The sequence below is a fragment of the Nymphalis io genome, chromosome 23, assembly GCF_905147045.1.
Source record: "Nymphalis io chromosome 23, ilAglIoxx1.1, whole genome shotgun sequence".
Taxonomy (NCBI): Eukaryota; Metazoa; Arthropoda; class Insecta; order Lepidoptera; family Nymphalidae; genus Nymphalis; species Nymphalis io.
Window position 1 is genome coordinate 618,602 of NC_065910.1, and position 27,215 is coordinate 645,816.

At 33.0% G+C, this 27,215-nt stretch overlaps 2 protein-coding genes across 2 annotated transcripts in view; one reads left to right on the plus strand and one right to left on the minus strand.

Moving 5' to 3' along the window:
* LOC126777691 (uncharacterized) overlaps positions 1 to 27,215 on the plus strand; it is a 47,777-nt gene that overhangs the window by 11,228 nt on the left and 9,334 nt on the right. The gene's annotated exons all lie outside the window — the stretch shown is intronic.
* LOC126777632 (uncharacterized) lies at positions 54 to 25,901 on the minus strand. Its single transcript, XM_050500741.1, has 15 exons — positions 25,764 to 25,901; positions 20,185 to 20,311; positions 19,169 to 19,313; positions 16,241 to 16,328; positions 13,016 to 13,197; positions 12,235 to 12,425; positions 10,237 to 10,349; positions 9,913 to 10,078; positions 8,605 to 8,843; positions 5,539 to 5,670; positions 4,748 to 4,853; positions 4,331 to 4,449; positions 3,014 to 3,243; positions 2,246 to 2,429; positions 54 to 1,665 (listed from the first exon to the last, which is right to left on the minus strand). Exons 2-15 carry the CDS (start codon positions 20,213 to 20,215, stop codon positions 1,519 to 1,521), a joined length of 2,073 nt encoding a protein of 690 aa, XP_050356698.1. The 5' UTR covers positions 20,216 to 20,311; positions 25,764 to 25,901; the 3' UTR covers positions 54 to 1,518.

The following is a 27,215-nucleotide window of genomic DNA, read 5'->3' on the forward strand; positions in this document are numbered from 1 at the left end:
ACATATTGTAGGCATATTTTTAAGGAAAATTGTACAAACAAAAAGTGTCTGTGTCTCAGGGGAAACTGAGAACAAAAAGCCTGAAAACATTTCCACTTTTGTTTGCAGAATACATTTACATATATTCTATATGTTGAATGTAATTAAAAATATATCTTTTTAACACCTTTGTTATTTTGCATCAAAATCTCTTTATATTATGTTAAAGGTCTTATTAATTAGGCTCATATTATTTACATTAAACTCTGTGATTATTAATTATTGTCTTATCTACTTCTAGTAACTAATTCGATATTATTATCATATATATTTTATTATTATTGATATATATTTTAAAAATCACTCAAGACAAAATTGCATACGACCTTCTGTTTTGAATTAATTTTATCAACTTTAAAAATATTTACTATCTGACTAAAGCACAGCCGAGGATGATAATGTTGGTCTTTTTTTAGAAGACAAACAACTAAAAAGTTTTAAGCTGACACGACGAACGGACGCTACAAACACATAATTTAATATAAAGGCTAAGATACGCTTATAATAAAACAAATCATCATAGAGAAATCATCAATTGTGTTAACCGAGGCCATTTAAGAATAAATGACGAAGTAAATCGTCGAATAAGTAAATTTATAAAAGGTGTTTTTCTAACCGATGAAATGAAAAACGAAAACACAGTCCGTTCATCAATTTAACGATGTAATAACCGAATAGCGTAATTACAGGCACAAGACATAACATCTTAGTTCCCAAGGTTGGTGGTGCATTGGTGGTGTAAGCGATGGTTAACATTTCTTACAATGCCAATGTCTTTGGGCGTTGGTGATCACTTACCAGTCACTTACCAGGTGGCCCATATGCTCGTCCGCCTTCCTATTCTATAAAAAAACAAAGAATGATAATATCCATATATATAAAAATACTAATTTCAAAATGATTTCGCCTTGGTTACTTTGTCAAGCCCATCAGCCCTGTAATTAAATATCGCTGAACCGAGAGACGAATATCGTGCTTCACGGTTACAATGAAATATATAATTTTGATACAATTCTTAAAGTATAATCTTTTGAAAACGTTCCCTTATAATAAGTAAATAGCTTGATGACCTATTTGTATACGTGGTATGAATTTTCAAAAAACACATAATCGTATAATATAACATAATATCTTTGAAAAATTTAACATCTAGCTTATGTATATTAATTAGAACAAAATACAACCTTATGTATTATACTACACAACCATCTATGTACTTAGGACTTTTCAGTTTTCACATTAATATTTTGATTTCTAAAAACTATGATTATTTAGTGCATATTTTGAGTGAAAACTTAGTAATCTGGTTTGGTAACTTGTCTATAAAACTAATAAAAATATCATTAAATATCTAAAACTATAAGATCATAATATTGTAAAATATTCAAAAGTTCAAAGACCATCATGATCAATTAGCAAATTGAATATCATAATACCATTTCGAATTAGTGTATTCCGGAATGTTCCAGAAGGTTCTCGTCATTGAAATGCAAATGCCAGTATGAGTATCGGTACAGCGATCACACAAGCGAGATACACAGACGTCCGAGGCTCACATTCTGATATTATCACAAACTGTTCGTTCCATAGCGAATCGTTGTTCCGCAAAGGAAGCTCCAGAACAACCTGAAAAACCGTAATTTTTTTTAAATATTAGAATGCCACCTTTTGACGAGGCGGTTGGCGTGGTTGGTGGATACCTTGCCTTTCACACCGAAGGTTGTGGGTTCAATTCCCACCCAGGACAGACGTTTGTGTGCATGAACATGTCTGTTTGTCCTTAGTCTGGGTGTAATTATCTATATAACTATGTATTTACAAAAGAAAAGTAGTATATGTAGTATATCATTTATCTGGTTTCCATAGTACAAGCTTTGCTTAGTTTGGAATTAGATGGCCGTGTGTAATGAAGCAACAGGCAAGCATCAGCTAACTTTTGTGCACTTAAATTGCCAAATAAAATGAAAATCGTGAGAAATTTGGATTTATTGGATGAAATTCTGCCATATCAGTATACACCAATACCGCGGTTAAATAAGCTTCAACCTTGGACTTAGGCTGTTAGAAATTTTTAGGTTATTATCATTTATATTACTATAGCACATTATAGTATATATTACATATTTATATTACTTTTTAAGAGGTCTTTGTACCGAAATATAAAAGCATTTCGAGATACTGTTTTATATAATACAATGATTGTTACCTTTTGGCTAGAAAATATATCAAGTGATAAGTCACAACGGTCGGTGCTGTTGCGACACTCTCTGAGCGTTGTGCGAGCCACGTCGTATCTCGTCTTCTGCAGGTCAAAGCGTGCTCGGATGAAGTTCCTTTGAACTTCATTTTCCGAATTGAACACGAAGAAATAGTAACCGTTTGCTGGAACTCTGCAATAGAAATTGTCACTCATTCTTACAATGTTTGAGGATCACTCAAATTATGATTTATCCATATGGGTTACGTTCAATATGGTGCAAAAGTATCTATCTACAATGACGTTTTATTTTTCTTAGTTTTTAATGTTTGGGCTTTTACTTTTGGAATATCCTATGTTATTGTAGTTTGATCTTTATTATTAATAAATATTTTTTGAAATTGATTAATAAATCAATTAACAGAGGACTTTTATTATGTTTACAAATAATCGAGGGCTGGTCTCGGGATAAAAATCGTTTGGCGTTCAATACATTTTGTTTTCACGAAAAACATTATCCTCTGTCGCATGTCACTCATACTTCAAACATAAAATATATGATTTGTTTTTTAAAGCGCCTTTCTATCTTTACGCTTTCACGGTTAAAAGACTGAACCAATTTTGGTAAAATTTAGTATGAAGTAAGCTTGAAGATCAAGGAAGGTTATTTTTTTTACCTATTACCTGACCGTCTACCTCTAAAACATGGTAAACTAGTTGGCTTGTTGTGACATTACTTTATCATACTTCTCGATAACGTTACTGATCAAAACAAACCTATATGTTAAAGCATTCGCTCTAGAAGCTACGTGTGTTTCTTGATCCGGAGCTCCAGGCTGACATGACGCATGAGGAGTTAGCGGCAGATTCAATATGAGTCCCGCACACTCCAGCAACGCTTCTTCACTGCTGGAGAAGGATGACCAGAACTCGGAGTTGGACATATCGAAGGCGGTGGTTTCATTTATCTGATGGTGGTGCTCTGCGTAACCATCAGGTTCGAGACCCTGGAATTTATTTTATTATTTTTTAGTTGTATCTTTTATAATGAATATTTGAACTTGTGCTTAACTAATTACGGCGATTGATTTATCGTTAACATACTCGTATATAAATGTATATTTTATTTGTCTGGTGTCAAGGTTCTGGGTTAATACCCCGGTTCGGATCATAAAAAAAAAAATTTGGTTTCTGTTAAATAATAAAAATCAAAAATTGAGAAAAACCTTAAATATGTATGTATATAAAATGTAAGTAATAAGAACCAAAATGTTTTTTACTCAAATAAATAAAAGTACTTTTGAATCGTGTTACAGTATTGAAATATATGTTGAGCTCGGTTCGGAAAGTAGATTCTAAGGGCAAATACCGACAAGAAACTACGTAGTTATTTTTTTCCACAAACTAACATATATATACGTCGTTAAATACAGTTAAATTTATTATATATCCTACTTGAAAATCAACCAATACTAACAAGACGCCTTTTTTATCATCTGAATAGTATAATATACAAAAATCATCCATTTATCAATTATTTACATGAAACTTAATTCGATTAATAGGCAAATTATTATACTCTTATTATAGAACGCCAAGGCCCAAGAAGAGAGTTTGAGATGTCGGAATTGAAGTGTTAATGAGCCCTTTACAAGTGTAAACTTAAAATTTGTTAAAGTAAGATCACTATTGCTTAAAATTAGCATATAATTTTGCTTACTTTTTGGTTATGATGGGTTAGACTATAATAATGTCCTCCAGACCAATTTCGGGCACGTCGGTCAATATCAAGAGAGATTAGCCAACTGCGCAGGAGATATTATAGTGCATAAGTGTGTGCGTAAATACAGATGCACTCTCTATTCCCTAACTCTCATAATCCGATGGCAATCCGACACGACCGAAAAGAGTTCAAGTGCAGGACCAACGGCTTTACTTTCCGAGGCACGGGAGTTTATACACTTCAAACTTGCAGATTCCGGGCTGCCATTCAATCGTTCATGGTGACGATTGTTATATGTACGAAGACCGAGTAATGTCAGTTAATTTTGCTGATATAATATATGTTGAAAAGAACGTGTACGATATTCTAACCTCTTCCGCAGCATAGTCCCTCGCTTCATCATCCGTATTCAATTGCTTTTGAAGGTCAATCTGTCCAAGAAGCAGCTCCCTCTTGTTTCTGGAATTTTCTCTTGCGTCACGACGTTTTTCTGTAAAATTTTAAATTGTTTTTAATTGTAGCGGTTATTTAAAATTAATTTATGAACCGATTGCCGTGCTTGCATCAAGTTGTTCTCTCTGTTCTCTTGACATATGTGTCTGTATAGTTTTTTTAGTCGTTATTTGTATATATGTCGAACGAGATTGCAGTCTTTCATTAGAATTTTGTAAACACATCATTAATAAAATATTTATATATTATGGTACTTATTGTTAATGCTTTTAATATAGTTTCGATTGGTATAGGTTACCTTATTCCCATTGTATATTAAATGTATTTAAACTTACGTTGTCGTTGTGATCTCGTCTTCTCTTCATCGATGGCTTCAACCAGAATCATTCTTAAATGATCCAATTCTTCATCACTGCCAGTTGCAATCGGCTGATCTGTTACCTAATCATATACAAATTTATATTGCTATATATACGAGCATATAAAATAATATCGTGTATTTTACTGGTGGCCTTCCCTCCTTTTGGAGGGATAATTTCGAACTTTTTCCTAACCTAAAAAAGGATAAAATAACTAATTTATATTTTAATTTATCTATATATACGTTGCTATATAATCCTTATATTTTGCAACAATACGTTTATATTAACTGTTAATCTTAGGTAATCGATCATAAATAAACTTTTTGTCGAGACATGTCAGCGCGCGATAACAAAGTCGAGTGTACTTGAGCAGAGAGTAATGCACCGTTTGCAGTTTTAGAAAAGCGAAACTATATTTGTATTTTTTTTAATAGTAATTGTTTTTGTTTAGGGTAGTGGTAACCTCCTCTCATACACTGATTCTATAAGTGCAAAAAACTTCTCACACCGTCAACGTGACACCAACTATTACAAGTTTACAAAGTAATGCAATTTGGTGGTAGAATAAATGGTGAGTGAATCGTATCCCAGCCTGATTTCCACGGGTCCTACCACACGTAGTCAAGAAATAAAATTGAAATTTTGTAAAGGTCTAAAGCTTCTTTAATGGGACCTTTGATTCTCTTAACCGGTGGTAGATTTATGACAATCAATAAGTAAGTGTAACGCTTCTATAATTTATAAAGATTTTTGACTTAACTCACTTTGTTGTTCTCCGTAACTCCCATTCTTTCATGCAGCCTCATCAGCACTCTCTTCCCCCTGTCTCCTAACGACTGCAACTGTTTCAGCACACCTTCGTAGACTTCCTTCGAATTAGACTCTTCATTGTTTTTCTGAAAAGTGGATACAATTTATTCAAGCAGACTTTAACATAGAAGCATATTTGAATCGTGATTTAAAAAAATAATTTGAACTCATCAGCTTAGAATGAAGATCTCACTGTGAAGAAACTCATTAATAAGAATAAGATTAAGAAAACATTTGTTCAGGATAAACATGTATTGCAGTCAGTAACACAGTAACAGTAACAGCCCGTTAATGTCTCGTTAATGGCTAAGGCCTCCTCTCCCTTTTAAGGAGAAGGTTTGGAGCTTATTCCACCACGCTGCTCCAATGCGGGTTGGTAGAATACACATGTGGCAGAATTTCAATGTAATTAGACACATGCAGGTTTCCTCACGATGTTTTCCTTCACCGTCAAGCACGAGATGAATTATAAACACAAATTAAGCACATGAAAATTCAGTGGTGCTTGCCCGGGTTTGAACCCACGATCATCGGTTAAGATTCACGCGTTCTAACCACTAGGCCATCTCGGCTTTTTTTATTATATTATTGTAGATGTATTGCAGTCATCAAATTATAAATAAAAAAATGCGTAAGAAAGGGTAATCAATAAATATAATTATTTTTATAATAACTATTTACGAGTAAAGAATAAACTGATATAAGAAAAAAAAAAACAATTATTTACTTACTCGCTTTACTTTTTACTCTAAATTGATATGTCATAATGTACGTTTTTGATCATTTATACAATTTATATTTTCACTGAATTACAAGACTCCATTAATGTTTTAATATTATTCAATTTTTTCTTGTATTGATAAATTGTTTAAAAATACAACTACTTCAGTTTGTAAATATTAGATTTATAGATAAGTTTATAAATAATAAAAAGCCGAGATGGCCTAGTGGTTAGAACGCGTGAATCTTAACTGACGATCGTGGGTTCAAACCCGGGCAAGCACCACTGAATTTTCATGTGCTTAATTTGTGATTATAATTCATCTCGTGCTTGACGGTGAAGGAAAACATCGTGAGGAAACCTGCATGTGTCTAATTTCATTGAAATTATGCCACATGTGTATTCTACCAACCCGCATTGGAGCAGCGTGGTGGAATAAGCTCCAAACCTTCTCCTTAAAAGGGAGAGGAGGCCTTAGCCCAGCAGTGGGACATTAACAGGCTGTTACTGTTATAAATAATGCGTAACAACTACAAAAATACAAATTTGTCCAATAATAGTATTTTTTTTATAGAACAGGAAGGCGGACGAGCATATGGGCCACCTGAGGGTAAGTGGTCACCAACGCCCATAGACATTGGCATGTAAGAAATGTTAACCATTGTTTATAACACCAATGCGCCAGCAACCTTGGGAACTAAGATGTTATGTTCCTTGTGCCTGTAATTACACTGGCTCACTCACCCTTCAAACCGGAACACAACAATACCAATTACTGCTGTTTTGCGGTAGAATATCTGATGAGTGGGTGGTACCTACGCAGAGGAGCTTGGACGAAGCTCTATCACCAGTAAAAAAATAATCCAGACAATAATAATAATAATAATTAACAAAATAATCGATTTTCCTTGGAATATAAATATACTATATTAGAAAAACGAAGCGATTACAATATTTTTTTTAAGTAATCAAGATAAGAGAATGAAGCAAGTTTGGACCTCAAGAAAGAACATAGTTTACTTTGCATATCTTAAAACCGAGACCAACAAAGCTGCATACAATATTTTTATCAAGTAAGAGATATTATATAGATGATATATATATAATTCGATCAGGCTTAGTTGATGTACTACCTCACACGTCTAAGAAAGCCAAGAGTACTGGATCTGCAACACTGTTCTGTTAGAATTCGTTCGTACAATTACATATGTCATCGGCGCATAAAAAATGATGAATTGTAATTGCAAGAGGGACTGCTGTGTATACTTAGCCTTAGTTTCAAATATATCCTAACTCAGATAGTGTCATGCATGAATTATTCGTAATCTTTTAAGCTGTGGAAATTACTCTAGCGTTTTTATATCTTCGATAACAATGATAAAATTTGGTTAGGAAAATTTTCCATTGTTAGGATGTATTGTTTCATTTATCCGGAGAATGAAAAGAATGAATTACTCAAGAGTGAATGAGATGGGATTTAATATGGACCAATGGATATAAAATAACTTAGTTTGCATGATTGGTGGCGCTTTGACGAAGGTAAGGGTTAAAGGAGTGGTTAACATTTCTTACTATGCTTTTTTTATATTTGCCGGGAGGTCAAATGACTACTCCACCTGATGGTAAGTGGTGGTAGAGTCCAAACGCGACGACGGCCAGTACAGTCGTGAAGAATGTTCTGCACTAGCCGCCGTCGCCTTGCTGGCCCGCAAGATGCCTCTTCACGCCTCGTTTGAAGGAACCCGGATAGTAAGAGGATGGGTACACGTGAGCTGGTAAGGAATTCCATTTTTTGGAAGTGCGACAAAGAAAGGAGTTGCCAAATTTCTTTGTGCGCGATGGAATTGATGTCACAGTTAGACACTAGAATAAATTTGTTAAAAAATCTATCGTTTATCAATCAATATGTAAATAATAATATTAAAGTACATGAGTATTTAGAAACAGTTCATCATTAACACCATTATCATTATAATCTTAATCTACAAAAAAATCTGAATTACTATTTGGCAAATCTATGATGTCTATTAATTAGTGTTGAGTTACGAACAGTCCGAAATGTGATCGAATCTTTCATTCAGCAATCTACTATAATCATTTTTAAGTAAACATGACTCAAAGAGCAATATTTCCTGCATTTTTATTATCTGTATAATCTCTTGTCTATTTGAAATCTCTTATCTTATATATGTTTAGTTTTATATAAAATTAAAAATGTCTCTTCATAATATTTAAACATAATATTTGTATATCAACTAGGTTAAAAGCGAACGATAGCTAAACTAATATAAGGGCTTACCATTTCTTGATCCGTTGTATTTCTTCTAGTAATATCATCATTTATCTTTCTTTCTATTGCTTTATCCTTATCAAGTTTTTTATTTTCTGATTTAGAACTGATAGTACTGCTTATATTTTCAATATTATTTATATTATTGTTATATGTTTTAATATTTTCATTAGATAATACTATAGGCTGCATTGTCTGTTTCACCGTAGCATTCGTTGTAGCTGGCTCGCTGATATTACCATCAATGTCTGTAAACATTAATTTTTTATCGAGTTATTTAATTGTAATATATATTAAAATACTGCAGAAACCAGCCGGACACAGTCCTGTGTATATAATACTACTACCCGTTCATTTCGAGATGGCCGTCGTCAGCTGTTACAAAAAGACGTCATAAACACAATTTATAGTACTATTGACGGTGTACAAGTCGATGTGCAGTAGCGCCATCTATTTGATTGCGAATCACAACTAAGTTGATAGATATAAAAAGCTTATCCATGATAAAAAACCTTAATGCGTTAATTTTTTTTTGTGACGAATAAAACAATTTCTATATCTATTAATCTCATATAGTGGGCCCGACGATAGCTACGCCACTGGTTTTATGTTGCCAAACTCAAATACATTCTAGTTTTAAAACGCTAAAGGCGATTAAAATATTAACGTCTCGGCTGGCTAGAAACGCGTGGATGTTATTTAGATTATAATTACGTTAATCAATGAATGCATACATTTATTTTAAATGATAAATCAAAATTATTAATTGATTCGATCGTAATAGAACAAAAATATATAAATAAATACGTATAATTTTCAATTTCGTTATCAAGAACGATATGCAAAATTATTTACGAGTGAAGTACATTATTTATAAGACCTTATAAAATATTTTATGTAAATAATATAATATTTATAGGCACCATATAATAAATATTAGATAAATATTGTGTAAAATTTTATTGTTTTAGTTTTTCAAATGTTTTATTATTTTTATCGAATTGGACACGGACTAAAATACTAGGACCTTTGAAAATCCGCTATCGAGTTATCTCGACCTGACCCGTGGTCCAAGATCCCAGACCATCTGTCATTTATAACTGGTAACTTTAGGTTGCGAGGCGTAATACAAGAGATAACATTGGCATGCTTACAAATTAGACGGAGAGTAGGATAGATGTATAAATATGACGTATTTCAATACTACATATTCTGTGATTCGTTATTTATTCGTCGTTGTTTTTTCTAGATCACGTCCAGAATAGCTCATGTTAACCAATGACTAAATTAATAGCAATGAGAAACATTTGCAAATACCTTTAAATGATAGAAATCGCCGTTCATCTCGGTCGACGTTGGTATCTCTGTGCCGATGTAGAGCTGGTAGAGACATGAGGTGGGACGGAGGGTGATAGTATTTAAGCGATTCCGTTTTTGCGGCTTGACGTATTGCGTGTAACCTTTCGAGGATTTCACGTAGTTCCTATTAAAAAAACCATTATTAATTGTCAGCGTTTCCCAAACTCTTTTACCCTGTGGTATCCAGGACGTCATATCCCGTTAAATATGTATGCTAGCAGCTTTTCAAAAAAAAGGAGACAAGCGTTCGTGTAACAAATTATGTATAAGTATTGTATTTACCTTAGGATCATGATCCGTGACGTCAACAGAAGGCACGTTGTCCAATGACGTCGCGTTCGCTTTTTGGCTGGGATCATGGAATTTGATTCCTGCCTTGTGCCTTTTCATCGTACCTATTAAAATAAATACCATTATATTCATATTGAAATCTCGGCTGAAAATCTAAGTTAAAAAGTATTACTCCTTAAACTAATTCATATTATAATAGATAAAAATAATCATTATAATTTTTTGTTTCTTTTTTTCGGTAAAGGTGAATGATTGAAACTGAACTCTTTCGGGATATCCACACACACACGGTAGGAAAGAGTTCATGTGTAGGTCTAACGACTTTAGTTGATTTCTGGCGATCGGCATTGCAGACAACTTCCAGATGCCGAGCTGTTTTAGATGGAAAAGTCAATACTTTTTTATTGGCTAGATCCAGGGTTTGATTGTACCCAGGATCTCGGGGAGTACGGACTTATAAGGTAAACTAGATAAATGAGTCGTAGAGAATGAAGTTTACGGACCCGCGCAATACTTGATTACATGTATTTTATTTTTTATTTTATATTATTTTAAAAGGTTCTTCAACAGGGAAACCACATGACAAGCTTTAATTATGCACATTATGCGAGTTATAAATCTATGTGCTCCCTCAGTTACAGGAAACCACAGCATCCATCACGTACAACTAAGTAACAGCTAATATAAATAGTAAAATTAAAATTAAGAACTTAACAAATATAAAATGATATGACTTAAAGAACTACTACAAAAAACAGAACTTCTTATGTTAAATGACTCGAATTTAGGAATAAAATTTGAAAAGCTAAAAATAAAAATAATGTATGTGTGATCGCGTTCTTAATTCGATAAACATAGATATATGTTTAAATTATCTTTATATCTTTGTATTGAACATTCAAATAGGTTTATCAAAACAATTTTGTATAGCAGGTGAATAGACACTGATTTCTTTTTCTGTCATCATTGATTTAACATTTGAAAGAAGAAGACAACATTATCTAATGAATCACCGCTTGACCTAAACAGTATTATAAGTGAACCCGTATTATTTTGTCTTAAAATAAGAATATAATGCACCAGACGCAGAAATATATATAGCAAAAGTAAATTGATCGTTAATAATATTGAGAACAAATGTTCTTTTGTCATTACGATCACGTGAAACCCTGTCTAATATTGTGACTACTTCGATAAGAGTAATAGAGAACAAACAGACGAGCTAATGATTCACTCGTAGCGTGATTATTTAATTATGTATTTGATTTTAAAATAAATCTTCAAAATGTACATTATGGCTCTTTCACAGCGAGCAGCAAGCGTGACAGAATTTTTTCAGATCGTAATTTTTTATTTGTAAAAGCACACATAACATACATACAAAACATATATATGTTAATTACAACTGTATATGGCACTTCTAGATTCATAAATAAAAGTAACAAAAAATCATAAGTATATACTTAAAAATGTTAAAATTTAATTATAAGTTAATGTCGTTGTTACAAAAAAAAACAAAAATAGTTATTTAAACTAATCGTTTATTTTATAATAAGTAATAAATTAAATTTCTAGTTAGGTTCAGTTAGAAAACATCAGGAAGGCATGTGTCGGAATTATTCTGCCACACGAATAAGGGTGGAGTGAGGTATGAAGCTTTTACTTAAGAGAAGAATAACATTAATGACTGTTACTTTACTTTATAAATTATCTGTTGATTGTAGAAATAAAGAAAAGCTATCATTACTTGATGGTAGGTATTAAAAGTCGAATTTACATTCGCATCCGGTGGTATTGCACAAGTTACATTATAGTGCATAAGTATGTGCGTAAACACAGGTGCACTCACTATTCCTTAACTCATAATTCGATGGGATGGCAATCCGACACGACCAGAAAGAGTTCAAACGCAGGACCAACGGCTTTACGTGCTTTTCGAGGTGACAGTGTACATACACAAGTCCACATAATACATATGTCCAAACTCACCTGGATCATTTGCTTTTCCATCTTCTTTATTGAGTTGGTGTATCTTCTCCAGTAGCGAAGAATTGGAAATAAGCCCAAGTTTGTGAGCTTCTATTAATTCATCTAATTCCTCTGACGAATCGTCACCAATGTATGCGCATTCCTGGAGGTGTTTGTATCCTTTGATCATGATAAGAGATGCACCAGGCCACCTGAATGGATCAGTTTTATTATGTTTAATTTAAAAAATGTACAATAAATTTCAATGTTTAATGTATGGAACGCGTGCTACATCCTAGACCGTGTCAATGCTTAACATCAGGCAAGTCAACGGTCAAACGCTGGCCTATTAAGTGAAAAAAAAAATGGATACAGCAATATGGTCTGAATTGATATCACCTCAATACGATTATCTAATATTATGATGTTACGTACGAAGGACACAATAATACAGAGTATTGCTATCCGCAAAATGGCATTACTCAGTATTGTCGTATTCTGGTTGGAAGGGTAAGTGAGCCAGTGAATCTTCAAGCACAAAGGATATAACATCTTAGTTCCCAAAATTAATGGCATATTAATGTTGTAGGAAATGGCTTATACTTCTTATGTCGTCAATGTAAATGGGTGGTGGTGACAACTAAGCAGTAGATGGTATTATAAAATTAAAGCTTTGCGTCAAGGCAAATATGCAGGGTCTGCCTAGACACTGGGAATGTGCAATTTGTATCATCTTAAATTAAATTTTATCAAAAGAAATTATTATATAAAGTATGTATATGTTGTTGGTAAAATAAATTACCTGACACAAGATGAAACAGTCACTGTAGATCCCTGGAGGAGATAAAATCCCCAGTACTCCTTCATGTCATCCTCTAGTTCCAATTCCCTTGTCATGGAGACCGGGACTAGCTCATCGGTCAGCTCTGGCAGGCCTGGGACCACGAAAGCATTGAAGGTCGCATTTGATCTTACGACTTGTCGCTGTTGGAAGATACATATAATCATGAACCCGAATCGTAATAAAATCTAGTACTGCTATATTATAGTATGAGTGACACAACTTAACTTCAAATTTTCGTATAAAAAAATCAATAAGGATTGTTATACTGTATTGTATAAATGATAGAAGAGCTTGGAGTTAGTATTCGTTGATGTTCATAATGCAATCGGGGTTGGGAGAAACAAATTTGACAGTATTTCATACATTAGATGCGCATGTCTTACAACGTCGCTGATATAAATAAAACTAGCTAATCGGTCATGCTTCGCACGGGTTATAAGAAGAAAATTATGTTTTGGAGATGATTTGCGTAAAATCCTTTCTTAGCGAGCGTCTACGTCGAGGAAAGAGTAACTATGACAATTTTCAAGTCCATCAATTCGCTTATATATAATGTTGCTTTCCCGTATTGAAACCCATTATCTTCGGTAAAAATACATGTCAGCGATTTCTTCTGAGGCGCAGTAATTTTGATAAATTATATAATAATAATGAATACGTCAAGACTTTAAAACGTTTACGAATATTAACGAAATTATAATAAAAAAAATAACGATAAAATATAAATACTTAACAAGTTATATTCTAGGAAATACATTTTCTTAATGTGTGCATTAAAGCAGCGTTACAAAGTATATACGAATTGCAGGCTAACTTGACATGAAACTTGGCATGCATGAAATATAAGTTGCTGTTAACTTAGATATACTCTAATAGAAACTTAAATAAGTGTTTGTTAACAATATATTTAATTATATATTTACATTATGATCTAACTATGAATCTATATAATTAGGGAACAGACGTTTATTTAACTTTATCCAATTAAGTACAACAGTACACATCATTATTTACTTGTACATAACAAATATGACGACCGATAATGTCTTTATCTAATATATGATAAAACAGACTTGAATATAGAACAACTCATGTATTTGTAATTGTTGTATGTGGATATTGTTTCTAGGGTTAAACTGTCTTGTGATAAGCAAAGCAAGAACAAAGAACATTAGGTACATGAAACGTTTTTAATATATAATAGAAATGTATAAAGCTGAAGAGTTTATAAGTTTGTTAGTACACGCTATATTATATACCAATCTATTTCGAGAAAAATATAAATATATATGATGGATATAAGAATGTAAGAGTTGATATTTCTTTCAGTACATTTTTTATGGGCGATGGTGATCACTTGCAATCAGTTGGCAAATTACGCATTCTGCTTACCTATTCTTAAAAATGAGAGGTGATGTGTAAGGTCTAATTTCGGTTAAAACGAAGTTCTTTTCGTTATATATATGTTTTTGATGCACTACGCGATTAAATCAATCAAAAACCAGTAACCAGTAACAACAGCCTGTGAATGTCTCACTGCTGGGCTAAGGCCTCCTCTCCCTTTTGAGGAGAAGGTTTGAGCTTATTCCACCACGCTGCTCCAATGCGGGTTGTTGGAATACACATGTGGCAGATTTTCAGTGAAATTTGACACATGCAGGTTTCCTCACGATGTTTTCCTTCACCGTCAAGCACGAGATGAATTATAATCACTAATTAAGCACATGAAAATTCAGTGGTGCTTGCCCGGTTTTGAACCCACGATCATCGGTTAAGATTCACGCGTTCTTATCACTGGGCAATCTCGGTTTCCAACCAACTACCTTTTTTTTAACGCTGGCAAAACGCGTTACGCGTTTCCCTCACGAGAACAGTGGGTGGGTATATGGGGCTCGCCGGTGTCCAAGGCATCGAGTGCGCCCCGATCATCCTACTACCTACTAAAATACCAGTGGTACCCTTTCCGTCTTAACGTGGAGTGCCACGGGATCGCTTTCGCATGCTACCGTGTCCAACCAACCACCCAACCAACCAATCAAAATCATGTGAGAGTAATTGTACGAAAAAATTATAATAATTAGGAAATAGGAATAACCGCTTAATGATAAAACATTGTCATATAGAGATGTTGTATTTAAATTAGACCGTGAAACTATTTTCATCGTGTACTTTATAGAATTTTCACTTTAAAAGAAGAAAAATGTATTAGAATAGTGTGATGCTATTCTGAAATATTGCAAATATTCAGCAAATTCATTAGACACGAATATTTAACTTATACACTCATGAGCTGATGAAAATCAATCATATAAATTATTTTTATTGAATTATAATAATTTCTATTGTTGCTTATATTTTACTAGCGTTTCACCCGCGGCTTCACTAGCGTCTTAATTGCTAAGTACCAATTTCCGTAACTCTTAATTTGAAAATCCTTAATTTTTGAAGACAAAAATTAAGGATTTTCATACAAAATTTCAACTCCTTTATTAGAGGTTATATTTTCAAAAATCTTTAGTGCTAACCTACTGTTTAAAAGGTTTTTTTATGGCACTAGCCGTAGTAGTTTGGGCTTTGTCAGTCAGAGGTTCTTCTATCTTTAGATAATGGATTTATTATTATTGCGAGTCGTTATATATTTTATTTTAAAGGTTTTATGGGCAATATACATTATAGCATCCTGAAAATAAACTGGTCAAGAGTAAGTAAGAATCACGACCTAAGTGATCCGTATTATCCTTGGATTTAACTTTTTATCGTTATTATTATTTGTATCGTTAGTAACCATATTTGCATTCTGATAATAAATCGTGTTATTCGAGGGTTCTGGTTACTCTGGCCAATATCAAGGGATACTAGCAAACCGCGACAAAGTCAAAGTCAAAAACTTACTTACTTACTCATAAATTGTCATAAATCTACCATTATAATACATACGTATTGCAAATATAATTGCACTCTATATTCCTTCACTCTCTTAATCCGATGGGACGCCAAATACGATGCCATTGGAAATAGTTTTAGACCTCTATGCCTCAGAAAGTTCACGAACTTTCTGAGGCATAGAGGTCTAAAAGCCAGCTTCTAATTTCCATACTCTGAAAATCCTTTCTGAATACGAAGACTGAAATACCGGGGCTATTCTAGAAAGTGTTTAAATAAAATAACTACGTACAGACCTACCTGACACCAAGTGGGAGATATTTTGCTGTCAATCAAGCGCATGTCGGTCATACTCATGGGGTACATTTGGCCGGAAAAGACACGATATCTGCAAAAAAAAATATTATAAAAGATCACTCATATATATATAACCTCTTCTCAAAACATGCCTTGGTGACAGATCAAATATGGGGCATATTTTTGCTTATAATTTCAGTAGCGTATCTTCAAACTACTGTTATTCAAGTAGCAAATTGCAACTAGCACTAGTGCGTCAATTAGCACATTTAATTTAAACGATTTAATGAAACGTTAAGCTACCACAGGTTTGGAATGTCGATTCTAACGAGATGAACTGGTAAGAAAGTCAGTTGTTATTCTTATTCACCAACTAAATAGCACGCTAATAATAATAATCCCTTATTTTTTAAGTTATATAAACTTGAGATTTTAATTAGGTTATTGGTTAAAGTACCTGAATATGTCATGTCTACGTATATAATTTGTTCCTACCCTGTACTAAATAATAAAAATCTTGTTCTCTATGGGTTGTTAAGAATGAGGTCAGTACTATCAGTGGATATTTTTCATATATTTTTCAAGCCTTTTAAATATTATAGATTGTTTTATTTAAGCGGCAAGGTATTTAAACACTGAATTCCTTTAGATAACAGCAATCAGGTCGTTATGCATATTAAGTAAATTTAAAGTAAATATAATTAATCTAATATGATCATAATGTTCGATTATTATTGCTTAACTATTCTATTTAATCATAAAATCTATAAAAATATTTTTATAATCTCTTTAATTCCAATTATATTGTAAATACTAATGTATTAGAGTGATAGTTCGAATCTATCATAATAAGATGATGAATGGATTTTTTTTAATTTTGTTTTATCATCATCATCACACGTGTTCTTCCATCGCTGGGCTTAGACTTCTTTAAGAGCACGCCACAGAGCCTGATTTTCGGCTTTTATTTTCCAACCGTTATTAGACGGTTTTCGTAATGACGACTTACTCCACTCCACCTAGCTTAAAGCTTCCCCTTCACGTATACCAAGACTTGGTCTCCACTAGAGTGAGTCAGGTATAAGCTGTTTCAAGCAAATCTGTCCAGCCGTTTTTGCGTGATTGAGTAAAAAATAAAACATCGCGTGTTAGTTTTAAAAAAGTTGGTCCTCGCGGTTCAAGCTTACTTCATACCAACTTACACAAAACGTGTCAGAGTTATTCTTGCATTAATAATATTAGTATAGACTAGTAGGACACTTCGTTTCCTATATATACTTATAGATTAAAAATATTCTTTGTTCTTTTTTTACTCCACATATATTCATTACTTTTTTTTCAATATCCAATAATTTCTGTTTTCATGTGCTGGCGGTCAACTTATTTTTAATGAAATATAATTGCATTGTAGTTGAATCGTTTATTTAATCTGACTGGTTATGTGAACGGAAGATTCAATCTCAGTATTTGTGATATGTGAGTTCGCTTATGTAACCAGATCAAACTGGAATACGCCGAAATCAAATCCAGTAACACATTACAGGTCTGAGACTAACTGTTCTATAAGGAAATTTTAATTTAAGTTATTTGAATAGCAGAAAAATAAAGCAAGTTTCTGCCGATTGTTCGCTTACTATTATTAAACTAAGGGACGTATTGCAATACTACATCAAATATAATATGAGATATGAGAATGTTATATAATTTTACATAAGATATCATTTAGTATTTTACTTTTTATCAACTCTAGATCGAATCTCTAGATTCTGTAACTCGAAATTTACCGCAAAACTCGATCGTGAAAGTGATATGCGATATTGTCTTCAATAATTATGCCATTTAAGGGATATAAGAATCAAAATAGCGTATTTGTCTCATAGAATATGCTATTGCTCTGTTCCGGTTTGAAGGGTGACTGAGCCAGTGTAGCTACAGGCACAAGTAACATAACATCTTAGTTCCCAAGGGCTGCTTATGTGTATTGGTGTAAGGAATGGTAATTATTTCTTACAGCGTCAATGTCTATTGGTGGCCAATTTGTAAAAGACATACCTTATATATATTGTTAGAATGTTTCTACTAAGTATTACCGATTTCTGTCAAATATGTAATTGTAATTAGGACAATTTGTAATAGAGAATTCCATTGACGTTACGTTCCATTACGTTTATTCCGTCACTACTAACTTTTCTGACTGAATCTTGTACAATGAAGTACTGCTTTTACAGCTTCTTGAATAAATTATCCAAACATTTTAGTTTTGAGATTGAATATCGAATAACCATGATCAATTTTAGCGTTGTTATTTTAAGAGATAATTAAAAATTTTCAATAATTGTATCCGTTTTATGATTAACAGAAAATAATTAAATATGTAAAAGGTCCTCCAGACCGATTTTGGCCACAGCAGCCAATCTCAAGAGAGATTAGCCAACTGCGCAGGACATATTATAGTGCACAAACGTGTGTGCGCAAACACAGGTGCACTCTCTATTCCTTAGCTCTCATAATCCGATGGGATGGCAATGACGACCGGAAAGAATTATTAAAAAGAATTCAGGCGCAGGACCAACGACTTTAAGTGCTTTCCGAGGCACGGGAGTGTACACACTTCCAACTTCCAGAGGTTGCAACTGAGAATTTACTGACAGATAAACCCAATAACTTTTTATTGGCCTGACCTGGGAATTTAACCCAGTACCTCCGGCTCAGCGGCGTTACATCTAGTCAGTAAACCATCGAGGCAGGCATTAAATATGTAGTGCTAGGTTTGTCCTGTTAATAGCTAAACCGTACGTATCGCTAAACGTTGTTAAGGTCGGAGTGATCCTGAGCCCTTGAGTTATAATGACATATCAAAGATAATTATGGGAATATCAGTAATTCATTGAACAGGCATTGTTATTATTTATTGTGTGTTAATGAACTTACCTCATGTACAGTGGTACAAATATGAAGAGACAGGGCAGTACTATCATCAGGATCAGCAAGCGACATAACCTGATTGGTCCTTTGTAACATGATCTTGAAGCTATTTGACTGAACTGGCGTGTGGGTCGCGGTCGGGGGATTCCAGCTACAAAATATTTTGTTTTATTAAATCTGGTGAAAATATGTCGCAGAATTTTACTGAAATTGAAACATGCAGGTTTCCTCACGATGTTTTGTTTCACTGCCGAGTACGAGATTAATTATAAAAACTAATTAAGCACACAAATTGAGTGGTGCTTGCCTGAGTTTGAACTTGCAAGTTAAGACTAACGCTCTAACTATTTAAATGGTACCAAATTGCGATGTCTAATATGATAGTCGATGTGTATCATTTGATTATGGAATGTAGGAAGAATAAAGCACAAAGGGGACTAATAGTAACATATAATGTTAATTGTATGAATGTGGGTGCTGCGCAAATTTTTCCCGCTTTCCAACTTCAGAAGCTGCGGTAGCCATATACGATTTGGTAGCTTGTTCTCGTTAGTGACTCTCTTTATTTTTAAATGAATGACCTTGTAATGTGTAGGTTAGGTATAATGATTAACATGTCAAAATGGACAGTAGCAGTAACAGACTGTTTATGTCCTACTGCTGGGCTAAGGCCTACTCTCCCTTTTGAGAAGAAGGTTTGGAGCTTATTCCACAACGCTGCTCCAATGCGGGTTGGTAGAATACACAAGTGGCAGAATTTCAATGAAATTAGACACATGCAGGTTTCCTCACGATGTTTTCCTTCTCTGTCAAGCACGAGATGAATTATAAACACAAATTAAGCACATGAAAATTCAGTGGTGCTTGCCCGGGTTTGAACCCACGATCATCGATTAAGATTCACGCGTTCTAGGCGATCTCGTCATATGGAGGTCAAAATGGACAAAAATAAAAAAATATATAAAGATTAAAAAAAAACTATTGAACAGGTATAATAAAAATAAATAATATTATATACTTACATTCCAAAGGCACTAATTCTTGCGGGTCCATATTTGTATATAAATTATTTTCATAATTTATTCACAACAATATAATCGCTATTCACATCTACTTATTTTTATATTCTTGTGTCGTTATACGCAATACCTGTTTGAACAATAAATAAAATATTTGTTATCTGTACAAATAAATTAAATTGAAGTGTCTGTCTGTGATTACAAAATAACTGAATTTATAAGTTAACATATGGCTATTTGCAAGTTACAAGATTGAAATCACTATTATTTTATTATTTGTCTGTGTGTTGTTTATCGCAATAAGGAAAGCTGATGGACAAATAGCGTTGTGTCAATATTAACCGGAAAAAGCATGCAATCGTAGTATAGGCTCGGCCTAGTCTATGTATAAGGGCATTGTGTACCACTAAAAATGTACAAATAATAAAAAAAGAAGTTTAGTGGGATTTTTGTTATGTTATTGGTTTACACTTTTACATGAGTGAAACCACGTGACACAGTAAGCTTAAAATCAAAACAATTTGGTTTTAAATTATTCAATTGATTCCAAGTTGAAAACATTATTATCTAAATTTAGAAGTCAACTTGTCTCTATCTTTGTAGCTACAACCGAATGAAATAGAATGAACAACCAGCTTTACCAATAAATTATGTTTAGGGAGTGATTAGTAAAACGATTCTGTGTCTTATTGTGATGACAAATCAATGATATTATTATTACAGAAGGACATGAATCTGTGTTTAACAAAACAACCGCTAAACAACGTTCATTATTAGTATATATATATATGTACATCTTTGCGAAGCAACATATAACTTTTAAATCTAAACAATTAACAGTTTCTTCATTGCCGTTTATATGTATTAGTATTTTTTATGACATAATAAAAATCTTATGTTGTAGATCTTTGATATGGGTATATAGCAAAAGAGGGACTTCGTCTTTCGACATTAATTATTCGAATACAACAATAAGCCGCGATAGCCCAAGGGTTATTAACACGCGAATCTTAACCGAAGATCGCGAGTTTAAGCCCGAGTAAGCGCCACTGCATTTTCATGTGCTTAATTTTTATTTATATTCATCTCGTGCTCAGATCGGAAGGAAAACATCGTGAGGAAACTAATAACCATTTCCACCAATTCGCATTATTAAAATATCTGCTAAAAAGGAGATGATAATTCCAGTAAGTCATTTACGGGCCTTTTTACTTTACAGTGGTTAGAAGTATAAGCCAGCTGGCTTTCGCAGATCACGAAACTCTCGTGTCAGATGGGCTATATCTTAAGTGAATCAAGCTATCTTTATTTCAAATTTCTTCAAAATATGTTCTGCCGTTTTTGCGTGATTGAGTAACAAACATCTAAATGTACAAACTTTCACGTTTATTATGTTACAAACAAAATACGTCGTATTATTATATCATTATTTAATTGTAATTAGGTTATCAGTACTCGAGACATCGTCTGCGATTGTAAATGATTCAAACTATATTTGGTTTCCTTATTTTATAATATTTTATAGTATTTTTATTATTGACAATAGGTAGGCAGTCTGGCGAATAGGCCGAAAGAAGGTAAGGGGCCCGTAGACATTGACGCTCTAAGAAAAGTTAACTATTATTTACATCGCTAATGCGCCAGCGACCATGAGAATTAACGTCCCTTTTGCCTGTAGTTACACTGGCTCACTCATCCATCTAACCGGAACACAACAGTACTAACGATAAGTATTGCTATTTGTACAATATATAATATAAAGCCCTTCCATCAATTTAAAGACTACTTGTGCTACTCTAAAGATAAGGCTTAGAGCTTACAGTAACAGCCTGTTAATGTCCCACTGCTGGGCTAAGGCCTCCTCTCCCTTTTGAGGAGAAGGTTTGGAGCTTATTCCACCACGCTGCTCCAATGCGGGTTGGTAGAATACACATGTGGCAGAATTTCAATGAAATTAGACACATGTAGGTTTCCTCACGATGTTTTCCTTCACCGTTAAGCACGAGATGAATTATAAACACAAATTAAGCACATGAAAATTCAGTGGTGCTTGCCCGGGTTTGAACCCACGATCATCGGTTAAGATTCGCGCGTTCTTACCACTAGGCCATCTCGGCTTAGAGCTTATTTCAACTCAATTTTACTTTTATCCTTTTTTTTGTTTGCTCCCATACACGAAACCATAATTGGCGTAGGCGAAGTTAAAATCTTATTTACGTAAAAATATTGTTAGTTTTATAACACATAAAGGCATATGTATAGTATGTTTGTAAGAACAGTATGTTACATAACAATTATCACGACATACACATATGTACATATCTATTATATTTACGTAGCTCCTACCTACCCTTCGGATTCGCACGGTTTGCCCGAGTTACAGTCATTAAGTGTTTTTTCATTCATTATGAAATAATGAATATTTCTTATATTTCAAATGACTTTTTTAAGCTTTTGACGAAATATTTCTTGAAACTTCCTTTAAACTTGTCCAACGACAATGCGACAACATCAATTTTTGTTAATAGAATAAATAAAATCGCTTAATCCTAATATTAAAATAATGAAACAAAAAAATATGTAAAACTCCTTAACTAATATTACCTGTAGAAGATATAAGCGAACAAACGGACAACAATAAAAGAAGACTTTGCTATATACTATATAATATAATTAAAGATACACGTGCAAAGTTTTCTCGTGGGTTGAATAAATAATGAAACGAATTGCGCGTGTGTATGTCATAACGTGATATTTTACGTGCTTGCGTGTAAGGAAATCTTATATAATTGATAATTTATGGCACAAAGCAAAATTACTAATCTTTTATTTTATTTTATATTGGTAAATCCAATTCAAAGTTGAAAATAAAATATATTATCTAAATTACATTATAGTTTCATGGGCTGAGTCTGACCAAAAACATAAAAGCAAAGAATTTTCTTGATATAATTGAAAAAATGTCCCCTACATTTTTACATTTTTTCTTTTTATACTTATAATGCCATAGGTTATTGAGACAAAGCCATTCTTTGTCCCAAAAACCTATAGCATAAATTATGTTTAAGATAAATCTCGTGTTTTTTGTGAAAACGTTTCGTTTTATTTACATAAAGAAATAAAGCTTTTGGCGCTTACTACATTTTCTCTCCACGATAAGCTTCCCATAAACCTAGATGATAAAAAATTGTGTTCATGTAATAATATTGTAGAACAGGAGTAGGTAACTAATGAGTTTCTCGACGCCACATTTCGGTATAATCTGTGTAAGTAATGAGCCTGTTTTATATTTACAACTCTTGGTTTGATTTAAGAAACAAAAATGAAATAGCCATAGATGAAAATAAGAAATAATTTTCTTATTTACCTAATTGCTTGGTATAAATATATATTCAATTTTTTATATTTGTTTCGCTTTTTCGTGTACTGTAACTTAACTTTTCTTGTGTATTGTACCTTTTTTCTTTTATTAGATAGAATTATTTAGAATACCGAAGTCGAGATGGCCCAGTGGTAAGAACGCGTGAATCTTAACCGATGAACGTGGGTTCAAACCCGGGCAAGCACCTCTGAATTTTCATGTGCTTATTTCTGTTATAATTCATCTCGTGCTTTTCGGTGAAGGAAAACATCGTGAGGAAACCTGCATGTGTCTAATTTCATCGAAATTCTGCCACATGTGTATTCCACCAACACGCATTGGAGCAGCGTGGTGGAATAACCTCCAAACCTTCTCCTCAAAAAGGGAGAGGAGGCCTTAGCCCAGCAGTGGGACATTTACAGGCTGTTACTGTTACTGTATTTAGAATACCGAGATAATCATTTGTTTCCTGTATTATAAAAGCCTTACATAAAAAAACTCTAAAATCTTTAAAACAGTTACTGAGAACGAACTCAATTTTGAAATGCGTCTAACTATATCTTATATATAATTTTTATTAAATTACAGACAAAATATATTAGTTTAAGATTTCAATATTTACTTAAAGAATGGAATATTTATTGCTGTAATAACATTTCTATTGAACATTTACGATTATCATCAGATAAGTATAAATAGTGTTTTTATGTGTACATGTGTGTGTGTGTTATACAGAGAGATAAATATTTTATCCTCATGACCGATTTCGGCAACGATAGCCATTTTTAACGGAGACGAGATACATGAGCAGGTTATATTATGGGGCGCAGTGTGGGCGCAATAATAGATGTTTCTCTATCATATAGAAAGGTAGAGGTCTCTTTCATAGATTTCATTTCATCCAAAGCGACGAATTCAGAAGCAAGATTAACGGTTTTTCGTGCTTTCCGAGACACGAATTTTGTCCAAGACAAACAAGTATTTGTTCATCTTTTCCTTCACAGTTGAATAAGAAAATTTGTGTTTATAATTCACGGTTTGAAGGAAACCTCTTGTGTTAGATGGAAATTTACGGCATGTGTATCCACCAAATAGTAAATATTTTTAATATTAACAATTGAATAGATAACGTTCATAACACTTGAAATATTAACCTATTTATGACACTTATCTATCAGAACAAAAAGTGATCAAATAGTTACCTTAATTGTCTTAATTAGTTAATGACACTAATTATATTAATGGATACATAATAGGAAAACATCCGACCGATGTCTTTTGAAAGATTCTCAGCGCATATGCTCGTATATAATAAATGACATTTATATATTTTATTTTTTACATTTATTACTTTGACTCATTTTATTTTAAATGTATAGGCTACCGCTTGACTGTTATCACACCTGATGATACAGTCTAAGGTGGAGCGCGCTTGCCAAGAAGATGCCTATTCACTCTTGACTTGAAGGTGCCCTTATTGTAGGTGGTGGGGAGAACGGAGATCGGGAGGGTGTTCAAGACCTTGGTGGTGGGTATCAGAAACGAGGAAGCTAATCGTTTCGTACGTGTCTCAAACACGTCAACTACGTACGGGCAGATCTTTTACTCAACTTAAATTAAGTGTTTATAACGAAAGTTTGTGAGGATAGATGGATATTTGTTACTCTTTCACGCATAAACAACTAAATGGCATTTGATGACTTTAGTAATAGAGATAGCTTATAACCTGACTTAACACATGGGCCTAATACTTGTCCCCGTTACACGCGGTATTAGACGCAGGCGGCAGATAGCATATAAAACAAGAAATTCGGTCAGGACTGGAGATCGGATATGCTGGTCAATTATAAAAAAATTAGAACCGCAGAAGATATAGAGAGACAGAGAGTACTCCGATGTACAGAGTAGTAATAGCTTGTGACCTAATGAATGCCAAATATTTCAAAATCCAACGTAAGATGACTCAAGTCCAGTAATTGGTTTACTCCGGAAACAAATCTATTGTCCAACATTGCATTAAAATGGAAGCAAGCCAAAATAATTTTGACCGATATTTCCTTGGTGTAATGACCGATAAAAAATCCGAGAATTTTCTTTTGTTTTAGGTAAACTTATTATTTGTTGTGGCGTTTTTTTTACAATTAGGGCCTTGTGTAATATGACCTTAAGTTAAAAATATTTTAAAAACGGTACGATAAATATAACTTTTTCATATAGATACCTGGATTCAAAATTGTGAGCAAGAGTCTGTTTTCTTTGTAGAAACAGCTGCTTTGTAGCTTTGTTTTGTTGTTTGTATTTATCCGTAAGTTATTGTAAAGAATACAAATGTACTAAACATTTATGAAATATGTATTTATATTATTATTATCAAATATAGTAACACTGAACGTATTCTAAAATTTGAATATTTAAAATAAATTATATACACAAGTCAATGTGACGTCGCTATCTGAATAATAAAAGTCAAGGAAACTCACTCTACGCGTTTTTTTTAATAAAACAAATTCGAGTTTATCGACCCACTATTCACTAAATTAAACATTGAAAACACATTTGACAAATCACTTTTAATTTAAATAAAACCAATGAAATAATTAACAACATTTAACAATTGTTTTTTTTAGTTATGTAGGTTTTATATGGCACAGATATTAAACATTTCGTCTTAAAATAAATAACACACAAAATCACGACACGTGTGACTTCGAACGCAGCGTTATCGCGACTGGCTTCATCATTTTAACGCATTTATATTTATCGCTTATATATTAATAGCCCTACGAATTTTAATTGTGCGTATCTAAAACGCAGGATTGTTAAAACTTTTGCTGGGCACGCGCAGTTTTGCGTTTCGCAATTTCACACGGCATGCGTGACATTTTGTGATAGGTGCAAGCTTTCTTTATTTATTTGGTTTCTATCAATATATATTATATAAAAAAATATTATTAGGTAAGGAATAACTAGGCTGTATGCTTAGCAATCTTTGCCAAGTGGACGTAGGAAATAAATAATAACAAACAAACATTATCATAGGCCTTAAAAATTAGCAATATGATAAATCCAATTCAGATGATATCTATCATATCACGTCTGAAAGTCCGTGGTCCTGAATAAAGTAGTTACTAGGTTGTTAAGACTTAACTGCTCGTGGAAGCCGGAGGACCTTAGCCTTAGTTATCGAATATGCCTTTGACCGGCATTGGAGTTTACGAAAGACTTTATAAAATAATGTATACATTTAGATTTGATATTTGTAAACTTTACAGACGTTTGTTTCGACAATAATTAAATTTGATATGGACTTTTTTATTTGAATTACTTGTTTCTATCAGCTTTATTGCTTCGTAATAACAAAAAAATATAATTAACAAATACATTTTAAATATTAAGAATATCTCATCTCAAACTTGAAGTTTTGAAATGTATATTTAAAACCAAATACTAGGCTAATTATTCCATTAGGCTAATTATTTGTTTATGTTTAAATAATTGTTGTTCATGGAATTACTCTGTGATTATTAAGAGCTATGTAACTAATGATTACTTAATCATTACATTGATAAATAAAAAAGAAAATGTATATTTTAAGTAATAATCGGACATGAGTTACGAGTATAAATTTATTATGTATCTAATGATGAAAATACCGGAATAAAAGTTTTTATTC

Bases quoted from the DNA above. Each gene is read 5' to 3' on its own strand.
- LOC126777632 (XM_050500741.1), bottom strand. From the start codon at position 20,215: ATGGACCCGCAAGAATTAGTGCCTTTGGAAT. The intron at 19,314-20,184 runs GTAAGTATATAA...AATATTTTGTAG, and splicing joins AGAATTAGTGCCTTTGGAAT to CTGGAATCCCCCGACCGCGA. The intron at 10,350-12,234 runs GTGAGTTTGGAC...TTATTTTAATAG, and splicing joins TGGAAAAGCAAATGATCCAG to GTACGATGAAAAGGCACAAG.